The 22,808-nt window shown below is 35.3% G+C and overlaps 1 protein-coding gene across 4 annotated transcripts in view; it reads right to left on the bottom strand.

Moving 5' to 3' along the window:
- Positions 1–566: 566 nt before the first annotated feature.
- Positions 567–22,808, bottom strand: part of zdhhc21 (zinc finger DHHC-type palmitoyltransferase 21) — a 23,183-nt gene continuing 941 nt past the window's right edge. For 2 of the 4 annotated variants that reach the window (XM_051899591.1, XM_051899593.1), the window contains exons 2-9: positions 22,766–22,808; positions 21,355–21,549; positions 19,799–19,897; positions 13,876–13,987; positions 11,847–11,985; positions 9,382–9,498; positions 4,867–4,910; positions 567–3,150 (exon numbers count right to left, since the gene is read on the bottom strand). The exon at positions 22,766–22,808 is cut by the window's right edge. In XM_051899591.1, coding sequence (XP_051755551.1) covers positions 3,021–3,150; positions 4,867–4,910; positions 9,382–9,498; positions 11,847–11,985; positions 13,876–13,987; positions 19,799–19,897; positions 21,355–21,508 — 795 coding nt within the window. In that variant the 5' untranslated portion in view covers positions 21,509–21,549; positions 22,766–22,808 and the 3' untranslated portion in view covers positions 567–3,020. The remainder of the gene's footprint in view (positions 3,151–4,866; positions 4,911–9,381; positions 9,499–11,846; positions 11,986–13,875; positions 13,988–19,798; positions 19,898–21,354; positions 21,550–22,765) is intronic. The other 2 variants (XM_051899590.1, XM_051899592.1) reach the window with 1 other exon arrangement.

Here is a 22,808-nt window from a genome sequence, read left to right as displayed (position 1 = left end):
CTTTTATATTCCAAGGGGTGATTTTTATAAATACTCAGATTTCAAATTTGTATAAGATTTTTTTAAGCCTAGACCAAAACTTAACCCCTTATATATATATATATATATATATATATATTTTTTTTTTTTTTTTTCTCAAAAGTTAGAGTAATTTTGTAAAAAATAAGATGCGAAATGAGTAACTGCTGTGACTATGACAAATAATATTTGTTTTTATTTTGTGTGTGTTAGCTATTAAGACAAATGAATATGCAATTATATTTCAAAAATGTTTCACCTAAATTTTATGTGGAAAAAAAGTAACTACAGTGACTTTTAACTAATATTATTTGTGTGTTTGTTAGCTATTAAGACAAAGGAATATGCAATTTTATTCCAAAAAAAAAAAAGTTTCAAGTGGTATCAAACACAAAACATATTTGTTCATTATATACAAATGACATATGTCTTCTGTGATTCATGTATTTACACTGTTAGACAATGTTAGTGGACAAATTGAATAAAGTTCAGTGTGAAAAGTGTTTTACTTTTATATGATAAAAAGCACAAACCAAAATAACTGCACATCCAGCAAAAGGACACCATTTATTTAAAAAATGCCTTCATAAATAATCTGATATGCTTCAAACTCCCATGCCCCATACAAAATAAACATTGTGACTGACACCAAAAATGAAGCAGATAAACAGAAACACCATAACTGATATAATTCAATCATAAACCTGAATATGGTCGTCATCCTCAACAGGACAACGATTAGTGGTTTCTTATATTATAATATTTATGAAGAGTATATTCAAATAAACTAATGTTCAGTGAACTACCTGCACGCACAATAGTAATATCTGCTATAATAGTGAGTAAATTCTAGCAGGTCTTATTGCTTCACAATGGGGACACACACACACACACACACACACACACACAGCCTATCAACATAAAGCTACAGTGAGTACTGCTCTTTTATAAGCTCTCTTAATTGATATGATGTTAATATATTACAGTTGTTCTGTAATGTTAAACATATTAAATAAATGTTTCATGAATCAAGTAACGGAATCAATCCAATAACTGCACTATATCTTCCCCCATTACAACAGTTGGGTGGTGATGAAAAGATTTACACACTTCACATCATTGGCTTAACAGCAAAAAAAAAAAAAAAAAAAAAAAAAAAAACCTAAATAAAATTCTAATTCTAATTCTAAAATAACCACAGAAAAAACTCAGCAGTATTTAATAACCCCCTACCGTAAAATCACAAGACACAAAATGTACCGAAAAAAAAAAACACCAAAAAGATAAATAAAAAGTTAATGGCATGATATTCCCAATACATATTCAAGTATGTACCTCTTCAGTATTAAGTGAATGTTGTCAGCTTCTAAATGCTGTTACACAAAACAAAGCTATTTTATAACATTATTCGGGTGGAGAGTAATGCAAGACAAAATAAATTAAAAGAGATTCTCTTCAGTTGACAAATCAGGTTATGATAGCACATTTTAGCTCATTTTGAATTAAATTCATATTCTCAATCTCTATAACTTTTCAAATGGGATCTCAACTAGAGCTAGATTTAGGCTAGAAAGAGCTACCAGATCACCATCAGAGCTACTATGACAAGAAAAATGTGTCTATTGCAAAATAATAAAGACCAAGCTTTAACCGATTACATTCACTCAGGCCTAGTGGATAAAACCCACAATTAACATTGCACAATTAACCATTTGATGAAAAATATTGTTTCATTGTTTAATCTAGAATGGCTTGTCAGTATAAATGTGTTTAATATAAACCCAAATGTACTTGTGGATCATTACTGTGTTTTCAGGAAAATGTGTGAAGTAAATCTAATGTAAAACCACAAAAGTCACAGTAGTGTATTTGTGCGGATAATAACGGATAGTAAGTTATTTTATTAGAACTGCATGTTTAGAGGCACTTCAGACAATTGTTGATTTGCTACTAGATTTAGGGGTTGATTTGGAACATATGCAAATGTTATAAGGTAATTTAATGATAAGCTAAGCATTTATAGTGTTGTGCAATAACCTTTAGTAAAATCTGGGCAAAATAATTAACAGCATAAATCATGTTTAATCCTTTTAGTGAATTACGTCTTCACATAAGTGAACATAATTTAGAACATTTTCTTTTTTTCATGTGTCACATTTAAAATATAATTTTTAAATATGAAACTTACATCATTGAGTATTATTATTATTATTATTAACATTAGTTTAATAGCTCCTTAAAAAACATGATCAAGGTTTTCAATGTGTGACTTGATATAAAAATAAATGTGTAATAATAAGACACAAATGATTTAAAAACATATGGATTTTAAAAGGCACAAAAACATAATGAAATAAAAAAAAAAGTAATCAAATACAGTTATAGTAGTCAAACGCTCAGTAGAGGCATTAGCATTGCTTGGTGAGGTATGCGTAATTATGTGCATGATAGTGAAAGGTATCGTAAATGGTGTTTGTGTACGTGTGTGTATGCGAGCATTGTTTTTAGACTTCAGCAGTGTCTTTCACCCATGCCAGAGGTCATGACTCACCTCGAGAGCCATCAACCCTCAGTGCCATAAAACCAGACAATTTCCACCCACTCGCGTCCCTACTCGCATGACAACCACTAACGTGATCCAGAAATGGGGAGAGGACTGGGCCGAGGTCTCAACAAATAAGGGTTACCCTGGAGACAACAAAACCTCACAATCAACTATTCCCTTGTAATCCTGTTTCGGTAACCCTGAAATCCTGACCCAGTCAAAACAGAAAAAGACTACATATTTGACACTGTTATTTTCAACTTCAACTTAATTCTAGATGAATAGATATGTCAGATTATTTTCAATTGTAATGTAGAACCTGAAAAAGTTTAATCCTGTAGAGATACCAAGCTATTGTAGAGAGGGTTTTGCTGAAGACAGGGTTGGGGGGGGGAGGCTGGGGTCGGAGGGTAACCTTCCCCACTGGAGAGATGTGTGTGTGTCTCTGTCTGTCTGTCTACACATGAGCGCGGGAGGTCAGGTTGAGCCTTAGAGGCTGTCTGCTCCTGAACGGCAGGAACCACAGGATCTTCCAGCGAGTGCCAAACACCTCAGCCATTGCTTGCTGCCATGACCGTTGTGGTCCACTGGGAGAATGGAATAAATTAGAGTACGCATCATAAGTTCATGTGAAATAATATGACAATATGAACTATAGAGAGAAGCTAAGAGCTTTAGGAGAGACTGGGGCTAGTTATCACATTTTACTCAAGTGAATATTTCTCATTGTAGGTTTACTTTTTGAAAATGAACTTCTGTATAGACACGTACCATAAACATCTTGACTAAAAAAGCTATTAAACAAAGTTATGGTATTCTGGAAGAAAGATATGATTTATTGAACACAAATTGACCCATTGTGCACAGTACATTATGGAACCTGCTATTAAATGGCCTATTAGAGGTTTTTCAGTTAAATTTAAACAGTAAAACAAGTATGAAATACAAAATTAAGAACAACAGAAGAAAAACAGAAAAGTACAAATATCAAACCAAATTCTAAATTTTCTTTTTGAACCAAGTGTACTGTTCAAAAGTTAAGGGTCAGTAAGATTTTTTAAATGTTTTTGAACAAATTCTCTTAAGATCACCAAGACAACATTTAGTTGATTGGAAGATTACAATTTAAAATAACACTTTTCTATTTTTGCAGCTATTACTCTAATCTTTAGTGTCACATGATCCTTCAGATATCATTCTAACATGCTGATGCTCAAAGAATATTTGTACTACTTTACTACTTTTTCTTTATTTTTGAAGAAAAGCATTTATTTGAAATAGAAATCTTTTGTAACATTATAATATATTTCTTTATACTGACAATTTTGCTAAATGTGATGCTTCCTTGCTGAATAAAAGTATTTAAAAAATCTTACTGACCCCAATCTCAAAACTCAAAACCTTACAGTTGAGCTGTAACAAGCAGTGTTGGGGAAAGTTACTTTTAAAAGTAATGCATTACAATATTGTGTTATTCCCTAAAAAAAAGTAACTAATTGTGTTACCTAGTTACTTTTTATGTTACATTACTTTTGCGGTACTTCTTCTCACCTGGGCTGGGCTTGCATGCTTGTTTGTTTTTTAATAATAACAAAAAAAAAAAAAAAGTTATATTTTTGGCAAATGTTAAGGCCCTTTCACACCAGAAGTTAAATGAATAAGTCTCAGGCTTAAGGAAATGCATATTTACGCCTGTACAGTAGAGGGCGCAGCTCAAACAAACCTTTCAGCTGTGCTGCCATTCTGGATTAAAGAAGAATAGGATAGAGGAGAAGGAAGTTCAACACTCTTATTTTTTTAAATCTATTCTAAAGCAATTTTTGCTTATTCGTATGGTTGAATTAGATCACTGAAGGTCAGCAGCAAAGACATTGGTTAATAAAGTGAGATTAAATACATAAAGTATATTTGTGTAATTTAATATAGTTAATTATTACAGGTTTGCGTAAAATTCTGAGATTGCATTTCACTGTTTTTATTCATTTTGAGGAATACTGAAAGTTTTCGTGCAAGTGAGATGAGTAAATGCATGTTCACATTTAGTCTAGAACTACAATAAGTAACTTGCGTTACTTATTTGAAAAAGTAACTTAGATATTTTGTTGTAAATTGAAAAAGTAATGCGTTACTTTACTAGTTACTTAAAAAGTAATCTGATTACGTAACTCAAGTTACTTGTAATGCTTTACTCCCAACACTGGTAACAAGTAGCCCCGATCTCCATGTTTACATGTAATGAGGGTGTAGATGGCATTACATTATTGTTAAATGACTTAAATGATTCTGCAAGTTTCAATACTTACATGTCTTCCAATAAGTGCGACATCTTCTCTATGGTCGTTGTGTCCTGTTGTGGAAAACATGAAAGATAATGCTTGGTATCAGCAATGAACTATGAACAAGTTATTTCTTATAAATGTAAGAGACAATACAATGACAATTCATAAAATGATTTATGACAGCGAGCCAGTGGATGCAAGGGGGTGAATTGGATCGGTTTTTGATCTTTCCCACGCTGGGAGTGAAAACCTCTACAGCATACACTGAGACAAAAGAGAGACAGTGAAGCTGACAGCAGCAACACTCCCTTGGTGCCCTCCTCACCTTGCCAAGTTGGCACAGGGGCAAAAGGGCATCTGCCTGCGGACAATGGGACCGCATGCATAGGGATGCTAAAATCCCCCCTGCTTGCCAGGTGAAGAGACGCGGCAAAGAGAGAAAAAAAAAAAACAGACTGAATATGTAAATAAGGTAGGATTAACAGAGGCGAGACTGAAGAGCCTGTATGTGTGAAAAATGGTGGACGTGTGATTGACAGTGGCTTTCTAGAACAATCTGTGCTTTGTGTGCGATCCACAAGACAAATAAAAAAGGACTCCATTCCTAAAACCATTCGAGGTTATGTAAGAAGTCCGACTTGAATTGTTGAAGTCGATGACTCTGCATTAGAAATGAAGTCAGATTCACATTGTGAACCACTAGAGGACACACTCTTGGCCCGGAGCAGCCAGCCTCATGCCAATCCGACCTGGCTGCACTTCAGGCTGAATTGAGCTGCCCTCAGAGAGCATGCGTGAGGAAGAGATCTTTGCAGGGATCAATGGCTAAGTCTACTTCCACAGTTGCTATGACTGGCACGAGGCTATGCACTAACCACCCTGTCAGCCGCTAAATCTTCCAAGACATCACAACATGGGATAGCAGGGTGAAAGAGTAGCTTGTGTGTTAAAGCATCAGGACTTTCCTGGCCTTTGGATAACGAGACGGCTTAAGGGCAGTACAGGACACAAGATAAGACAGCTTAACATGGGCTTTTAGCAACACAGGTTAGATTAGTACTGTCAAAAGGAAGTATCCTGCAGGAATGGGTTAGCGTCAAAGGACGTCTAAAAGAATGGTGGAAGTTTGGAGGGTTTGGAGAGAGGTTAGTGTTGGGTACAAAGACCCACAACAAATGTAATGGTTGGAAATTTGTAATGAGAATACAGAAGACACTTGCACTCAAACGACAGAGGATAGGATGTGAAGTGGGATGTGTTCTTTGACTCACTTCCACAGCATATGGTGGACGTGTGGGGGTCAATTGATCATGACTAGAAACCAGAGAATAAGATTAAGGGGAGGTGTATTCTTTTTAAAGGGCTGCACTTTTTTGCCTAATTTAACTAGGTCACTACTAATCCTCTTTTGCATCACATGAAGTCATCAATTAAAGGATCAGAGTCAAACGTGATTATCCTGCTTGCCCCAATCACAGCCATGTTTCAGGCCTAATCAACAGAGAAAGGATGGAGGACATAACAGAAGTAGAAGAAGAGAATGAAGGACTCAGTAGTGTTTTGTAGGGTATTACCAATTTTTAAAAGGATTTTGCGTATCAGAATATGAGGGACCATATGCATGCCAAACTCTAAAGTGACAATTAATTATAATTGTTTGCAAACATATCTCTTTGTGGAATGCTTTAAGACCAAGCAGAATCCTCTGCAGGCTGGTTGCTACTGCTTCACAGCGAGCGAGACACGTGCTAGTGGCAATTCCCATTCACTGTCATTGTTTTGATTTCAGCAAATCAGTTTGGGCGAATGGAGACAACTTGATAAGTGTTCATGAGCCCAACATCCAGCCACACAAGAAAACATGCAATCTACCTGAAGGAAAACGTAGTCAAAAAGGGAAGTCGTTTTTCACTACTGTTAAGTTAATGTTGTTAAATGGAGAAAAACTTTTTACATTTAAGCAACTTTTATGGTGCTTTTCCACTGCATGGTATGGTATGGTACGGAACGGAACGGTACGGCTCCCTTAAATAGTACCACCTCGGTTGAGGTTCCAAGCGTGCCGTACTGATTGGTCAGACAGAATCGTCACTACCAGCGTCATTGGATTTGAAACACGAGACACCAAACCCGCTAGATTTAAATAGTCAGTAACAGCCACTGCACTTCGCAAAACGACTTGATTACGACCATCGCACACAACTTGAAAAAAGAAATGGCTGCACTGTAAACCCGAACGCTCAAAATACTTAATTGGTTTGAGTAGGACAAACTTAAATTGAACAAATTAGTTCAGTTAAATTAACTGCTATGAGTATTTAGAACTTTCTTTTTCTTTTGAGTTCACAGCACTGACATATTTCAAGTAAATTGAACTGTTTCATTGTTTTGAGTTGTATGAGCTCATTTCTTTTAATTTAGACTAACTTAAGTTTAACTGAAACTGGGCTGGGATTTTTTATTTCCCAGCATGCTTTGCCCATGGCACTCAAAAGGGAGAGTAAATGCTAAAATTAAGTGTTATATAATGTTTTTTTGTGCAAGATTAATGGTAAGAGAGATTTAGTAGTGATTAATGTTTTGTTATGCTAATTTAGAAAAGTTTCTGTTAATGTGAGTTTTTGGAGAGTTACCATCATGGTGACAAGTACCGCATGCGGTTTGGATTGAGAGCAGGTAAGTTACATGTTTTAAGTTGCTGTACTCATTCAGTAAGTGCTACACCATGCTATTGTTAACATTTTCTGTATTTTCTCAGGGTTTACAGTGAAGTAAATAACTCATTTGATTTGCAAGAACTCAAAATAAAAAAGTTAATTAACTAAATATTTTATGTTAATTGCTTTCAAAATGTATCAGTTAGCTAACTCAGTAATTTAAGGTAGGAGCAATTAACATGCATGAGTACTACAAACTTAAAACTTGATAGTTCTGCTTACTTAAAATTGGGAACATCATAACTCAAAAAAATAGATGTAACTGATTACCTCAAATTTTTAGAGTTAGCCCAACTTATTTGGGTTTACATTGTGTATCGTGGTCAGTAGACAAGGTGCAGACTCGTTGTTAGCAGAGGAGCAGATCCACGGCAGTAGAGGCAGCACAACTATACGATCAGTCTATAATCCCACCCACTTTGAAGCAGTAGTAAACTGCAGTGGAAAAGCAAACCAAAAGTAAAGCGCTCCGAACTGTGCCGTACCGAGCCGAGTAGTACCACGCAGTGGAAAAGCGCTGTTAGTCTCCCGCACTTTTCATATAGTTCCCAGTTCCCACACCCCTGGTTTTAACTGAGCCTTTGTGCGAGTTAGTGTTTAATAGAAAGCTGTAAGACAATAGACAGCTATATTACACACAGCATGAAAGGTAAGATTCAAAAAAGCATAATAGGGGCACTTTAAAAAAAGGTGGAGGAAAAAGTCATAAAAGCAGCAATATTTTATGCAAATTAGAGTGTAATATACATAACATACTTACAAACATGTTTCAGAGGACCAGCATGCATCATATAACTAGATTTGCATTTCTTGAAGGAAATGCGAGTACTTTCAAGGCTTCGAAAGACTACTTCGCTGAATCTCATTCGCATTAGCTAAGTTCGGCTAATGAGTGACTTTTGCAATACTGCAAATGCTTTGGCAATATGAATGTAAAAATTTTGGTTATGCAAAAAAAGCAACTTAAAACTGAAGGAGAGAGGGCAAATCATTCGTCCTGTGAAACGTGCTGCTTTTTCGTAAGTTGAATAAGGAAGCCGTAGGGCATAGTGTAAGCATTCTGAACTGCGAGTGGTGTTACACTTTCTTCATAAGTTGAATACGGAAGGCGGTCTGGCAGAAGCTAGATATTTTACTTTATAACTTGTTAAATATGGATATTTTTCTTAGACAAACGCATTGCTTTGCTTCAGAAGGCCTTTATTAATGCCCTGGATCCGTATGGAGAAAGTTTATGATGGATGGATGCACTTACTTCAGCTTCATACTCCCGTTCACTGCCATTATAAAGCTTGGATGCGTCAGGATATTTATTAATATAACTCCAACTGTGTTCATCAGAAAGAAGAAAGCCATTTACACCTAGGATGGCTTGAGGGTGAGTAAAGCCTGGGATAATTTTCATTTTAAAGTGAACTAATCCTTTAATGAGACTTGTTGCAATGACTCATGACATATAAAAGATGCTCATTTGTCGCCAGCTACTGGCTGGCATAAATATGTAACATCACTGAATGAATCAGTGAACGAATCTGAACAACTCTTTTGGTTAATGCGAGTCACTCAGTTAAATTGAAAAGATTTCCACTACTAGAACATTCTATCAATCTTAATTTTGTTAAACTGATTTTAAAAAAGACAGAAAACCTAAGACTAATATTATCTACAAAAAAGCATGAATAGAGTCTGTTAGTTAAGTGGTTCGAGTGGAGTAGAAAATCCACACAAGATGATGAAATCTCACCACAGTCCTGCCTTGCAAGCACAAATAATCTCAATGACCAAGTCAGTTAAACCTGCACAATCAAATTTATTTACTCACTGTGAGGATTCCTTTGACTTGTGTGTAGAAAAGGCTGCTCATTCCACCAAACATTATCAGCCCCATGAAACAGGACCCACGTAGAAGAGCCAACTCATGACGAACTGCAAACTCCGCCTGAGAAAGACAAACATGTTACACACATGCTATAAATTCTCATTGACAAATCAGACTATTCTCTTTATGCTACACATACACAAGGAGGATTTTTGCACTAAGGGCCATTATGGAAGTGATGTGACACACTGCTTGTTTTCTTTCGCTGAAGGCTTTTCTGTGACTATTACAGCAAACACACAAATACACAAAATCCACAATATTTTGCATCTTATGGGAAAATTAAGCTTTTCTGGGAGGTAACGTCACTATCTCTTCCATACAGCCTATTCTGTGCCCATACAGCATCTCTCGCTTCTCAGCTGTGTCTGTTTACTCACACACAATGCTCCACAGAATAAACAAAAACAGGAAATTGAGCGTTATGGGCTTTTATTTACAGGCGGTCTACCGTTGCCATGATGGCTCAGCTGTTCAGCTGCATTCAAGTTGGAATGATAGTGCTCCTGTGAATTTAAATGCTCTGACAGAAAATACACCATTATATTCCTGATTCCTTGAGACATTGAAGCAAGTCCCACAACTTCACCTGCCATTAGTTTTTAAAATAGCAACATTTCCACTCTAAAATTTATAAGAGATGATCACTATGTTCTTAACACAACTGTATAATTTCATTTGATTTCAACAGATTTCATTTTGATTTTTGAAATTGCATTATAACTCACTACCCCTAAAGCCACCAATCCTCAGACCATAACTTTAAAAAATAAGAGCAGACCAAAAAACTAAATGTGTACTAGGTAAAAAAGAAATACTAATTTGCATCCTTAAAATACTAACATTATCTTGACAGCAAGAAGAGGTTAATCTTAAAAGTATTCCTCTTTCACAAGGTTTCACAGCTGTCTTTTGGTCAAAACCATTGATATTTACAAAATCAAAATCAAATCCAGACTTTATCCTGAAGGTCTTATTTCCATCTGCTGTTACTGTGAGTAGATAAAGATCACACAGCCTCTTAGTTTTATAGTTTGTTTTTTTTCTTCTTATTCTTTAAGAAATTGTTTTATATTTACAACTGTGTAACAACTATGTAATCATCAAGAATTTCTTATCAGGATTTTTTGATCAGTCAACGTAAAAATATTACAGAGCAAATAACACTATTTGAAAACAGCAATAAAAAGCAGCAATAAAATATGCAATAAAACAAGAAAGACTCAAACTCTGGGAAACTGCTGTTTGCAGGTGTGTTTTGGGTGAAGTAATATGACATAAGACCAGTACAAATGATCACCGCATGCAAATACAACTGGTGTTAAATTCAGTTTCTCTCATTCAAAGCTTATTCAGTACTTAACAGTAATGCTGATGCCACCTGCAGGTCCCTAATCTCAGTTAAGAGGTGAAAATCCAGTGCTAATCATCTGCTTCCATTGAGAAGATTCTACTAAACCACAGAATAATAAAGTTAGCTAAATAGAAACTAGCATACTACATTTAATATTTCTGCATAATCAACCACAATTTTTAATTCGATTCATTATTTAATCAGTCAAAAGAATTCAAAACATTTATGACAAATAGGCATATATATCATGTAACATGTTTACAATCAAGTGCCATAACTTGCAAAGTAAAAAAAATTGTATTGCTTGTTAATGGAATTTCAGTAGTTTTATCGTATTATGGCCAGTGTTGGGTGTAATACATTACTAAGTAATTAATTGTTGTAATTTAATTACTTTTCCACTAAAAAAAAAAAAAAAGTAAAGTAAGGGATTACTCTTAATTTTTTTGTATTTCTGATGTAATTAAATACAGATTAAATACTGTATTAGACTGTAGAACAATTCTATATAAAACAATAGCGGATTTAACATAAAAATGTAATGTCTAATGTTAAAATGTATGTTTTTAAATGTAACCTACTCTCTTTAATGTATAAACATATGCAATAACAATAAAGACCTAACTAACTAACTAACTAACTAACTTAAAGTCTTTGGTCAGTTCAAGAATAATTTATCCAATTTTATATTATTTATTTGAAAAAAACTTAAAAGATCAGTTTAATGTCAATCCTTAAGTAATTAGTAATAAGTAATGCAATACTGTTTAGAGAAAGTAATTAGTACAGTAATCTAATTACACTGTTGAAGATGTAATTAGTAGCCAGTAATTAATTAATTTTTTAGAGTAACTTACCCAACACTAATTACAGCCCATATGTACTGTGTTTGCCTAAAACAATGTGAACACTGAATTGGAGGGAAATTATAAGGTCCAACCACATGACTTACAAGGGTGCTCTAAAATAGTTATTCAATGATTTAAACCCTTACAGTGACTCAAAGCACTTGGGACAGTATAAATGTAGGTGTGTAAATGTAAGATGGTCTTACCCGGTCCACCGAGGACAGGGGCTGGAAGTAGTAGTACTGGCAGAAGTCCAGCACCAGAGTGTAAAGACTCAGAACCTGAGTGTAAAAACACAGCTGCAAAAAGAGCCAGTGGTTATCCTCCCCAACACAGTTATTAATCCTGCAGAGAGAGACAGCAGTAGGGACGGAGAGAGACAGAGAGAAAGTGCAAATTAATGTGTCATTTTAATACCAAAAAGCTATTCCAAATCCTAGAGGCTTGCTACCGACTTTGCTTTTAATACCGTTTGATATTAACATGTTAAACTAAACGGCATTATACTCTAATAGGCATAAAAAATACACAGCTGCAGCAGTTTTCTAAACATCCGTGTTTCACTACACACCTGGAAATTTGGCTGATTGTTGACACAATCTAAACCACACATACATGCACACACACACACACACACACACATATATATGGGTCATTGACGGATGTTTTTAAAAGTGTAAAAACAACATAATGGAGATATAATTAATTTTGAAGTTTTTGAAAAGTATTTGTAATTTGTAAAAGTAAATGGTATTTGGGGTGAAAAGCACCCCTGCTGTTGGGGCTAAAGGAACAATAATTAGATAACAGCATGATCTGTATTGTCTTAGAACTGTACATTTAGACTTTGACAGTCACCTGATAACAGACTCTTCTTAATTATAATGTAAAAACATACACTTTACGTAAAGCTGCTTTGAAACTATATGTATTGTGAAAAGCGCTATACAAATAAATGTGAATTGACTTGAATAAATGATTTGATAATAAATAACTGTCTGACATGTAAGTGTTAGATTAAAATGGTTAATATAATTTATTAAGTTGGATGTCCACCTTAGAGATAATCATTATATTCTTTATGAAACCATCACATTTAAAAATATGTATCAAATCATATAATAAAAATATTAATCATATCATATAATAAAATATTTATATTACATTTTTCTGTATTTTTAAAATGACCACATTTTAATGAGTGTATTTATTAAATAAAAGTGAATTAACTTTATTTATCAGAACAGAATATGGTACAAACTTTGTTGAAATGATTGTTTTGATGTGTTGCATGGTCAATTTTCAATACATTTTCAAAATATACACTATACAAGTAAAAAGTGGATTTTCCTTAAGGTGTACCTTTAGCACCGTTCCACCCTAATAACCTAGTAATGATCAATTAATAAAGACTAATTAAATAAATGATTCAAATCTGAAAAACACTGATTTGGCATAAATGTGTAAATGCAGCATTAATAAGGAAATCATACAGCCATCAATGTGTGTTTTAGGCTGCTGTCTCTGCATGATATTAATGTTATTCTCTTGCATTTTAAGGCAAGTCACGCCACATGAAGAAGCACCAGAATAAGGAACATGAGAGAAAAGAGTTGAGAAAGCGGGCGGAGAAGGCCAAAAGAGAGGGGAGAGCAGGCAAGGTTGAACTGTTAGTCAAACGAAGACGGAAAACGATATGGCCACGTTTTTTTTTTCCTCTTCCCTCGGCCATTACAGGCGATGACAGGGAGTCACGATTTGCTGAGTCCAGACAGACAGCAGCCTTCTTCAGCTGTACTGTAGGGCTGGACTTAACACTGGCTTCTCTGGTCACTCGATATCGCCTCTCCCTCTGTTTTACCTCTCTACAGAGACTTCATTAAACTTCCTCCATACAAAACCCACCAGGAATGTAAAGCCGTCTGGAGTACAGGGTCCTTTAAGGTTATACTGTGACCTCAGGTCAACATGCCAGATTTCAGTTTGGATCCTAAACCATCGTAAAGATCTCAGCACGTCTCACATAGACATAACAAGCCTTAGAGCACCTGTATAAAATTACCTCTTTTTTTTGTCACTGTTAAACAGTTAATAACTAATTTATTATACAATTTATGCACAAGATACATGGACAAGATATAGATACAGAACTTTTTTAAAAGACTGCTGGGTTTCAAACAAAAGCTGTTAGTAGTGTATTGACTTTATTATTTTTATTTCTTGTTAAAGCTTTACCAGGGACAGTGGTGGTCCATGCGACGGACACAGTGGCCGCAGCGGCTGCAGTGGTGTGACCTCTTTGGCCTCATCATGTTGCATTTATTGCACATCTCCCAGTTGTCTCTATCTGAAATGACAAGGCAAACAAAACTTAAAACAAAACAACTAAAACTTAAACTCATTTTCAGCATTGAAACCCGTACAAAAACGAACTGTAACTCTAACTTTAGGGGGGAGAAAAAAAGGGTCTTCATTGCCATCTAGTGGTATTCAGAAAGAATTTTTATTTTCTCTTATTTGGTGTATGGATATGCAGGAAAACAACTTCACTGAGTAATTTGAATAATTACAAAAAAAAAGAAAAGACAGACAAAGAAAAAGAGAGATGTACAAGGGAAGGACACTGAACATTACAACAAAAACATTAAATTTATTGTTTTATATTTTTAACACCAAACTTATTTCATGAAGACATTATGTCTTTAGAGGACATGACATTTTGAAACTATTCTGGCTTCATTGGAGCCTATCCCAATAATGTTATGATTTCATTGGAGTCTATATATTGTACTGTTATTATGCCTTGTAGGGGCTATACATTATGAAATCATAGCCTGGTGAAAGGCAAAATTATTTGGACTTTGGACTATACAATCATTAAGATCACAACAGAGACTGTATATGTTCCAAAATCTCTATGATGTAATTTGTGACTATACACTTTAAAATCTAATGAAATCTTTTCCAAAAATCACTATGACGTCATGAAAGTAATGGTCAGAAATTAACAGGGGCAAAATGCCCCTAAATGTTTAATGTGGGGACAAAAATGTCCTTACAGGAATAAGATATGTGGCATGGCAAAAATAGGGGTCAAATAATTACATAAATGACTAATAAGTTAGCAGATATCATTAGTGGGCTAATAACACTGAATGTATATTTCAGAACATTAGAGTTTATTTCAATCCACTTAACCACTTAAGATACAATGGGGGAAATTATTATTCAACAAGTCAACCTTTTTTTTTTTTTTTTTTATTAAACAGTTCCAAGTTCAGCAATTCACATGAAGAAATCTACTCAACAAATCCACACAGATAAAGAAATCATAATATTACAATCCATAAAAAAAGTTGACACAGGAAAGAAGTATTGAACATGCTAACTGTATTTAATTGTCCTGCTGGAAGGTCCACTCGCGCCTCATCATCCTGGTGGATGGCAACGGATTCGTCTCGAGAATTTCCTAGTACATGGCTCCATTCATCTTCCCTTCAATAATATGGATTCTGCCAATACCATGAGAAGAGAAACAGCCTCCATAACATGATGCTTCCACCTCCAAACTTCACTGTTGGCATTTTAGCGTCATATGCAGAGCCATTTCTCCTCCGAACATGGCGTGTGGTATTATTGCCAAAAAGTTTGATTTTTGTTGCATCTGACCAGACTACATTCTCCCAGTATTTCACAGGCTTTTCTAAATGTTATGTAGCAAACTTCAAACGAGCTTCAACATGCCTCTTCTAGAATAATGGAGACTTCCGGGGTGAGTGTGCATTGAGGCCGTGGCGGTGGAGTGCACTGCCTATTGTTTTCTCTGTGACAACTGTACCTGCTGCCTCCAAGTCTATCTGGAGCTCTTTCCGAGTGGCCCTTGGCTCCTGGGCGACTCTTCTGATTAACCTTAGTTCTGACCCTGATCAGAAATCTTGCGAGAAGCTCCTGTGCATGGCCGGTTGATGGTGGAGTGATATCCCTTCCACTTGCAGATAAATGGCCCCAATGGTGCTTACAGGAACTTGTAAGAGTTGTGAAATCTGTCAGTAACCAGTGCCGTTATGTAGCGTAACAATCTTGTTGCGAAGGTCTTGCGAGAGATGTTTGCCTCTACCCATCATGAGATGTTTGTATAATTGCATTCAGAGATGGGTAAGCTGTTTTCTAACCTATCAACATGCACTAACACAGCTGATTCTAATTTGCACAGGTAGGAGGTAGAACTATTTAGTGAAATCAGCTGCTGCTTTGCTGTACTGGTTTTTCTTAATGTGTTCAATACTTTTTTCACTATGTCATTCCACATTATTAAATACAACTTGCTTTATGGAATGTAATATTATGATTTCTTCTGTGTGGATTTCTTGAGCTAATACCAATGTCTGGTCAAAATTTCATGTGAATTATTTTTCCTCTACTGTATACATCAGTCCGGTTTGTTGCCCAGCATAAAATAACCAGAGTGACAGAATCTTGGACAGATGTGAAGAAAGAGTGGCCACGTTTGCAGCACATCTACATATTGTATCAATACCAAGCAAAATAGAATGTTGCTAAAATTGCTAATTAATTTTTTTTTCTTTCTGTCATATACAACCTCAAATGCCCCCCTGACAAGTCATACAACTTATCTGAAGGTTGCCTTTAACATTAAGCCAAGTGGATATCAGGTAATCTAAGGCATGACTTGCTAAGACCAGCCATTCGGTGATAACTAGCTTAGCGGCAAGCTGTTTACAGTATCAGAGTCCTAGCTGAGTCTAATAAATCTTTCGGCAAACTGACACTACTCACAAATCCTTTGATAAAATCTAACAGCCTGTGGTGACTGGTAAAGGTTAGAGCAGGACAAATGACAGAGATCTGGATAAAACTCCTTATCCATGTGATAGTGATGCACCTTAAAAGGTGAATGTGAGTGTAAAAGCAAAACTGCTAAAATACTTAAAAGGTACACTTTTGTAACTTTAGGCCCTCTAGCAGTAAAAAACAAAACTACATGCATTTTGCGTAAGAACATTGTTTTGGTTGTGCTTTGGCTCTGTGTGACTGCGGATGAATATGACCCTTCACAATATATAATGCTTTACAACTCTGTTAGAGAGCTACATATGTATCTGTTCAATAACATACCTTACTAGCCTGTTGAGTAATAAAAACACCATCTCTTTTACAACATTTCAAATCCCTCAGGTCTCACCATCTCTGAAAAGCAAAGCCAACGTTGATTCTGGTTTTATTACAAACTCTGTCACGTTCTCTTTTTGCCAGCAGGCTCTTCTCTGTTTTGCTTGTTTTTTAAAGGGTGATTTCCCGGAGGTTGGAGATGTAACAGCTCCATGTCAACCTTTCTCATTTGTTGTGACAACTAACCTATACAACTCCCATACCATAAACACGTCAAAGTAGCCAGAGCAACTGTTCTCTATTTACAGATATGACGAGACATGCACGAGCGAGTGATGTATGTATGCAATTTCCCGCAAAAACCATTCCAACAGGCCTAAAACCGGCTTACCATAACCATAGTGAATCAGGGTACAGACATTTAAATTTTGTTAATTTTAAACAAAAAACAGTTACATAGTGAACCTTTAAATAATACTAGTTTTCAAACAGGTTTCCTGAACACTCTTCTGCCACTGACTGATCAAAAAGTGTCCTAAACTCCCAACATTTTATTTAGCCAATGCTGCCGTGTCGGGCTGATAGGATGCAGAAGTACACAGAGCATTTGCACTTTTCAGGGGAATCAACCTTTGAAAGGGTTATTTGTGCTGTCTCTACATATAACTTGGCGCAAATCCTCATGCTGCAGAGTGTTTATTGTGGCCATTTTCACAACAATGCTAACCCACACACCTTTTATATATATATATATATATATATATATCATTATTCTCTCCACCTTTTTCCTACGCTCCATTATGCTTTTGCGCAAATTATGGAGTGACCTCTGTTAAACTGTAAACAATCAATGACTGTGCCAATAAAATTGTTTAAAGGTTTGCTCTATTAATGCAATAATAATAAGTAGCAATACTGGGTACAATGAGGTGACAATATTCTCCTCACTCCTAAACCATCGGACATCAAAAGCAAACTTAAAAGTGTAAAAGTTTTAACAAATTACTATCAGCAGACCATGAATAACCTCAAAAGCTCAGATTAGTCTTTCAGCAGCAATATTATGGAAGTGTATGTTGCATTAATCAAAAATGTTCCATCATTAACTGAACCACTGATGGATATTTCAAAGTGCTTTCTCCCATTTTGACAGACAAATGTTGTTATTTTCCAGCTTTAGAAATACTGATAGGCATTTTAAAAGTGAAAAAGTAGTTTAAAGTGCCATTTGAAAAAACGGGAAAGAGATGTGAGCAAAGAGTTTTGGAAGAAAAATGGGAAAGCAGGTATGTCACAGTGTCTGTCATCTTTTTCATATTAATATGGCAGAAAATAAGGAGAAAAAAAATTAAGACGAACAGAACACATTAAAATACCAAGCGTTACATTATTTTTTCTGATGGATAAAAGCAGAGCATGACAGAAAACGTACAGCTCATTCAGTCAAACTGACAGATAAAGATTATTTGTAGTGCAACCTAATTACCTGAAATGATTGTTTCAGTCTTTTTGAGTGGACGTTCCCCAAATCAGAGTGCCACCCATAATTTAAAACACAGCAGGCTTGTTCAGAAAAAAGGTGGATATTTACTTCTAGGTGTCACTAAGAAAAATGTCCATATGGTGTTAGTGTACTTTAGAAACAACATTTAGTTTTGTAGTGTCATGTATATCATACAGCGTAATCAGCCAATTATAATAAATTGATGTAATTTAGAACCACTTATTGATCATTTCATCATAATAAATTTTCAATTCAGATGAACATTATTAAAGGGTGTGTTCTGTAAAGTCAAATGTAATACAGCTAAATAACACAGACATGCTAACCCATTAGCTAGTTAGCATTTATCAAACGTAGCTCAAAGTAATGGTAACACTTTGTTTTAAGGTGACTATTATAACCATAACTCTATAGTAAGCACATGTAGTTAATTAATATTACTCAGTACTTATTTGAGTAAGTACAATGTAACTATGTAACCTTAAAATAAAGTGTAACCAGTAATAAATAATTAACTTTAAGTACTGAAACACAACAGCTATTTATAGGAGCAAAATTAGTGCTCATCAATGCTTTATGAGGCAATTCATACACTTCTATATTCAACATACAGTCAAACCAAAATTTATTCAGACACCTTGAACATGTCATTCATTAATACAGTTTATTCACTATAGTTTAAAAAATGGTAATAAAATATGACAAGATCTCAGAGTTAAACTGTGTCAGAAAACAATAATCTTAATTTTGTCAGATAACACTTAAACAAAACATGGTCAGGTCAAAGTGTCTAAATAATTTTTGGTTTAAAATTTTTATCAATTTTACTGGTAGTCCACTGTATGAAGAATTTTTGGGTATAATATGTCACAGTTTATTTTATTTTGCTATCCTCACTTACATAAATGAAATATAGTGTCCTGCACCCACTAGTAAAAATATTTCAAAAATATCTGAATAATTTTTGGTTTGACTGTATACTCTATGTCACCTGATATCTCAGTGTCTACAGAAACCAACAGATCCCTAAATGCCAAAAAAAAAGGTTATTTAAAATTTTGATAAAATTCAAAAGCGTACCAAAGAGCACAGTTCATTAGATCATTTACACATAACTGTAACATTCTAAAAATGGTCTAACATAAGTGACGGTATAGTCACTGAACACTGAGGTATACTGCCCTCATCTGGTTAGTTAGTAGAACTTCATGAAGAATGGAAAGCATATGCTCTCTACCAATGACACGTCTTTAATTAAGAGATAGCATTGTTTTACCAATGTTTTATATTTGTTTCTCACTGTTGTTCATTTCTCTTTAGCAATTTATTCAGATAATAAAGGCTGGTCAATATTTTATTTGTTTTTAATATTCGATTAATGCATTCTGAACTCCAGGGTGCAGAGTTCCAAGACCACTTATTAATCAACATGTGTGAAACAAAACTATGTACTAGAATACAAGTATAGTTATGCTGTGTTATAGAAAAAACAGAACGTATAGGTGAGCATTATTTGTTTCATACCTCCGAGTGGAATTTTGGGGTCCTGAGCAAGTTTTCCGGGGTCTGCGGTGGAAGCCCTGAATAATGCTGAGACACACAGCAGTGATGCTAGATAGTAACCTGGACAAAAAGAAAGAGAAATTTCACATTTATCACAAAAGTCACTATAACTAGAAATGAATTGATGTCAAGAAGACATGTAGAGAGATATTTATTACATAGCTATTTAATACATTCACCTAAACCACTTAATGTACAGACAAATGTGGTTTTATTGATAGCACACATAAGGCTGAACTTTTACATTGTTACAAAAGGTTTCAAATAAATGCTTTCTATTCAAAGGGAATATTGGGAAAAAAAAAAAAAAAAATACACAAAAAAATACTGAGCAGCACAAACATTTTTAACATAAGAAATGTTTCTCGAGCACAAAATCAGCATATTAAAAGAGTAAAAAACGAAGAATGGCTGCTAAAAATTATGAAACATGAATAAATCCCATTTTAAAATACATAAATACTGAAATAATATTGAAAACTGTAATAATATTTTAAAATTTTACTGTATTTTTGATTAAATAAATTCATCCTTGGTGCATCCTTGGGGATCTCACCGACCCCAAACTTTTAAACACTACACTTTTCAGTTTCATTGACTTCAATTTACACGAATGCAAATGCAGACGACCGGAAATGCAAGCTCATGCAAATTTCAGTGCGTTCCTTCCAAAGTTCAAGTTTGGTGAACTCTGACCTGTGAAATCGTATCATGTGAAGAGGTGTGACCAACAGAAGATCAATGTTTCACGACGTGACCACTTAGCTGAATTAAAAGAATGCACTTTTTACGTTGCAGTAGATTGCATATTTTTACATTTTGGATGCATCATATATTGAATAAAGTTCTTTAAAAAGATACCATATTACGACCGTTGATGTGTCCATAGAAATTTTGCATGCTTAAAGTCTAGTGCAGGGGTGGGCAAACTCTGGCCCTCGAAATCCACTTTCCTGCAATGTTTAGCTCCAACCCTGAACAAACATACCTGAACAAGCTAATCAAGATCTTCAGGATTACTAGAAAGCTACAGGTATGCAAGTTTGATCAGGGTTGGAGCTAAACTCTGCCGGAAAGTGGATTTTAAGGGCCAGAGTTGCCCAGCCTTTGTCTAGTGTGACTGCTGCTTAAAGTCTAAGCTTGCTTAAAAGTTTAACACCATTCTTTTGCTGTTTAATATTTCCTTCAAGAAATGTTCACATAGTGTTAGGGTTGTACTTAGTTCTCAACTGTTGATGTGAAGTGGTTAAAAAAAACAAAAAAACAACCTGTTGTACATAAACCTGTACTGCTACTCTTACTCTCATGGTGAACGTGAGCTCATTATCTCACATCTCTGCTCTAATCTAAGAAGAATTCAGGTTTTATGATTCATTAGTAGATTTTCCTCATGACCTGCACAAACCAGATTGTAAAACAATGACATTTCAGTGAAACTATTCTGCACTGAACCTGACAATACTGATTACAACACTTAATAGGGGCTGTTATTAGTAGAACATGGTGAGAGCACTTACAGACCACAAGTGAAGCAGGTATGTGTCCCTCCGCATAGTGTGGCAACAGCACCAGTTTGGGTATGAAGAAGCTGTTATAGAGCCAGACAAACAGCACCATGCTTATGCAGAACCAGCCCATGGGGTCCACCACAAAATGCAGTCGCAGCTTCATCCTTCCGGATAGCGTATGCGCCAGGATAACTGAAGCAGCTCCTGATCATAGAGAGAAAGCAGAGTTCGGATCAATGGTGGCCAAAAATACCATTTAATATGGAATGTATTGATTTGTCCATGGCCAAAATAGGATATGAAAAATGAACCAGCTTGTATAAGAACGTCTTCACAAGCACATCAATTAAATTAAAATGGAGCGAGCATATAGTGGGGTTCAAAATCGAAATCTAATTTATTACCAGAACTACATTAAAAAGTTTAAAAATTTTGAAACAATCATTACAAAGAAAGGTTATGACGCAAAATCGTGAGACTCTTTTATAGACGGCCGGATGTTCTTGCTTGCATTGCTCTTTGGATCATTTCAAACCATGCTGGAGAACATTAACATCAGGTTTCACACAAACCTGTGGAGTTCATGCAGCTTGAAAGACATACCAAATATATGACATCCTGAAAATCATGGTAATTTTTCAAATATACTCTTATTCGAAACATGGTTCATTTGGCCAGAGGAGAACTGGTCTCCCGACTGAGTCTGGTTTTTCCCAAGGTTAATTTTCTCCATTCTGTCACCGATGGAGTTCCTTTCCACTGTTGCCTCTGGCACGCTTAGTTGGGGTCCCATAATATTATTGATTTGACTGACTGACACTGTACTGATGAGAACTGAAGTGAGCTGGACGATGACATCACCGTTTTCTACAGAGCTGCTTTATAGTTGAATTGACTCAATTCATATTTTATGATCTTTACAGTTGTTGAGCAGAACTGAATCAACACTGAACTGACCTCAGCTGAACAATGACGCTATTTTCTTTTAGAGCTGCTTTACAGCAGAACTGAACTCTGTTTGCATCAATACATCATTATTTTCCTGTTTATCCCTGTGAAGCTGCTTTGAAACAATCTGTATTATATAAAGCACGACATGAATAAAGGTGACTTGACTTGAGAGACGCTGCCTCACGGTGTAACTTTAACCACTGTTGTCGCTGTTGAAAAGTGTCTTTTTAGAAAAACAAGTGATTTATAGACTTTTTATTGTCATGTTTTGTAATATTTGCATTGTTTTATTTTTGTACTGTGGATTATCTCATCCAATTTCTCAGAGGAAGCCCGGCTTCCTTTGTCTCCTTAGAGGAAATGACCCTGTACCTTTATTTACCAGACTGTAGCCTAGTGACTATTAAACGTGGTGCTACAGAAGATTTGTTGATATAAAAACCTGCATATGTGGATGGATGAAGCTTACATGAATCAGTGAAGTACCTCTTTAATGGTGTCAGTCCACAGAA

This window comes from Ctenopharyngodon idella, chromosome 7 (assembly GCF_019924925.1).
Source record: "Ctenopharyngodon idella isolate HZGC_01 chromosome 7, HZGC01, whole genome shotgun sequence".
In the NCBI taxonomy this organism is placed as follows: domain Eukaryota; kingdom Metazoa; phylum Chordata; class Actinopteri; order Cypriniformes; family Xenocyprididae; genus Ctenopharyngodon; species Ctenopharyngodon idella.
Note: the sequence above shows the minus strand (reverse complement) of the source record. Positions and strands in the feature narration are given on the sequence as shown.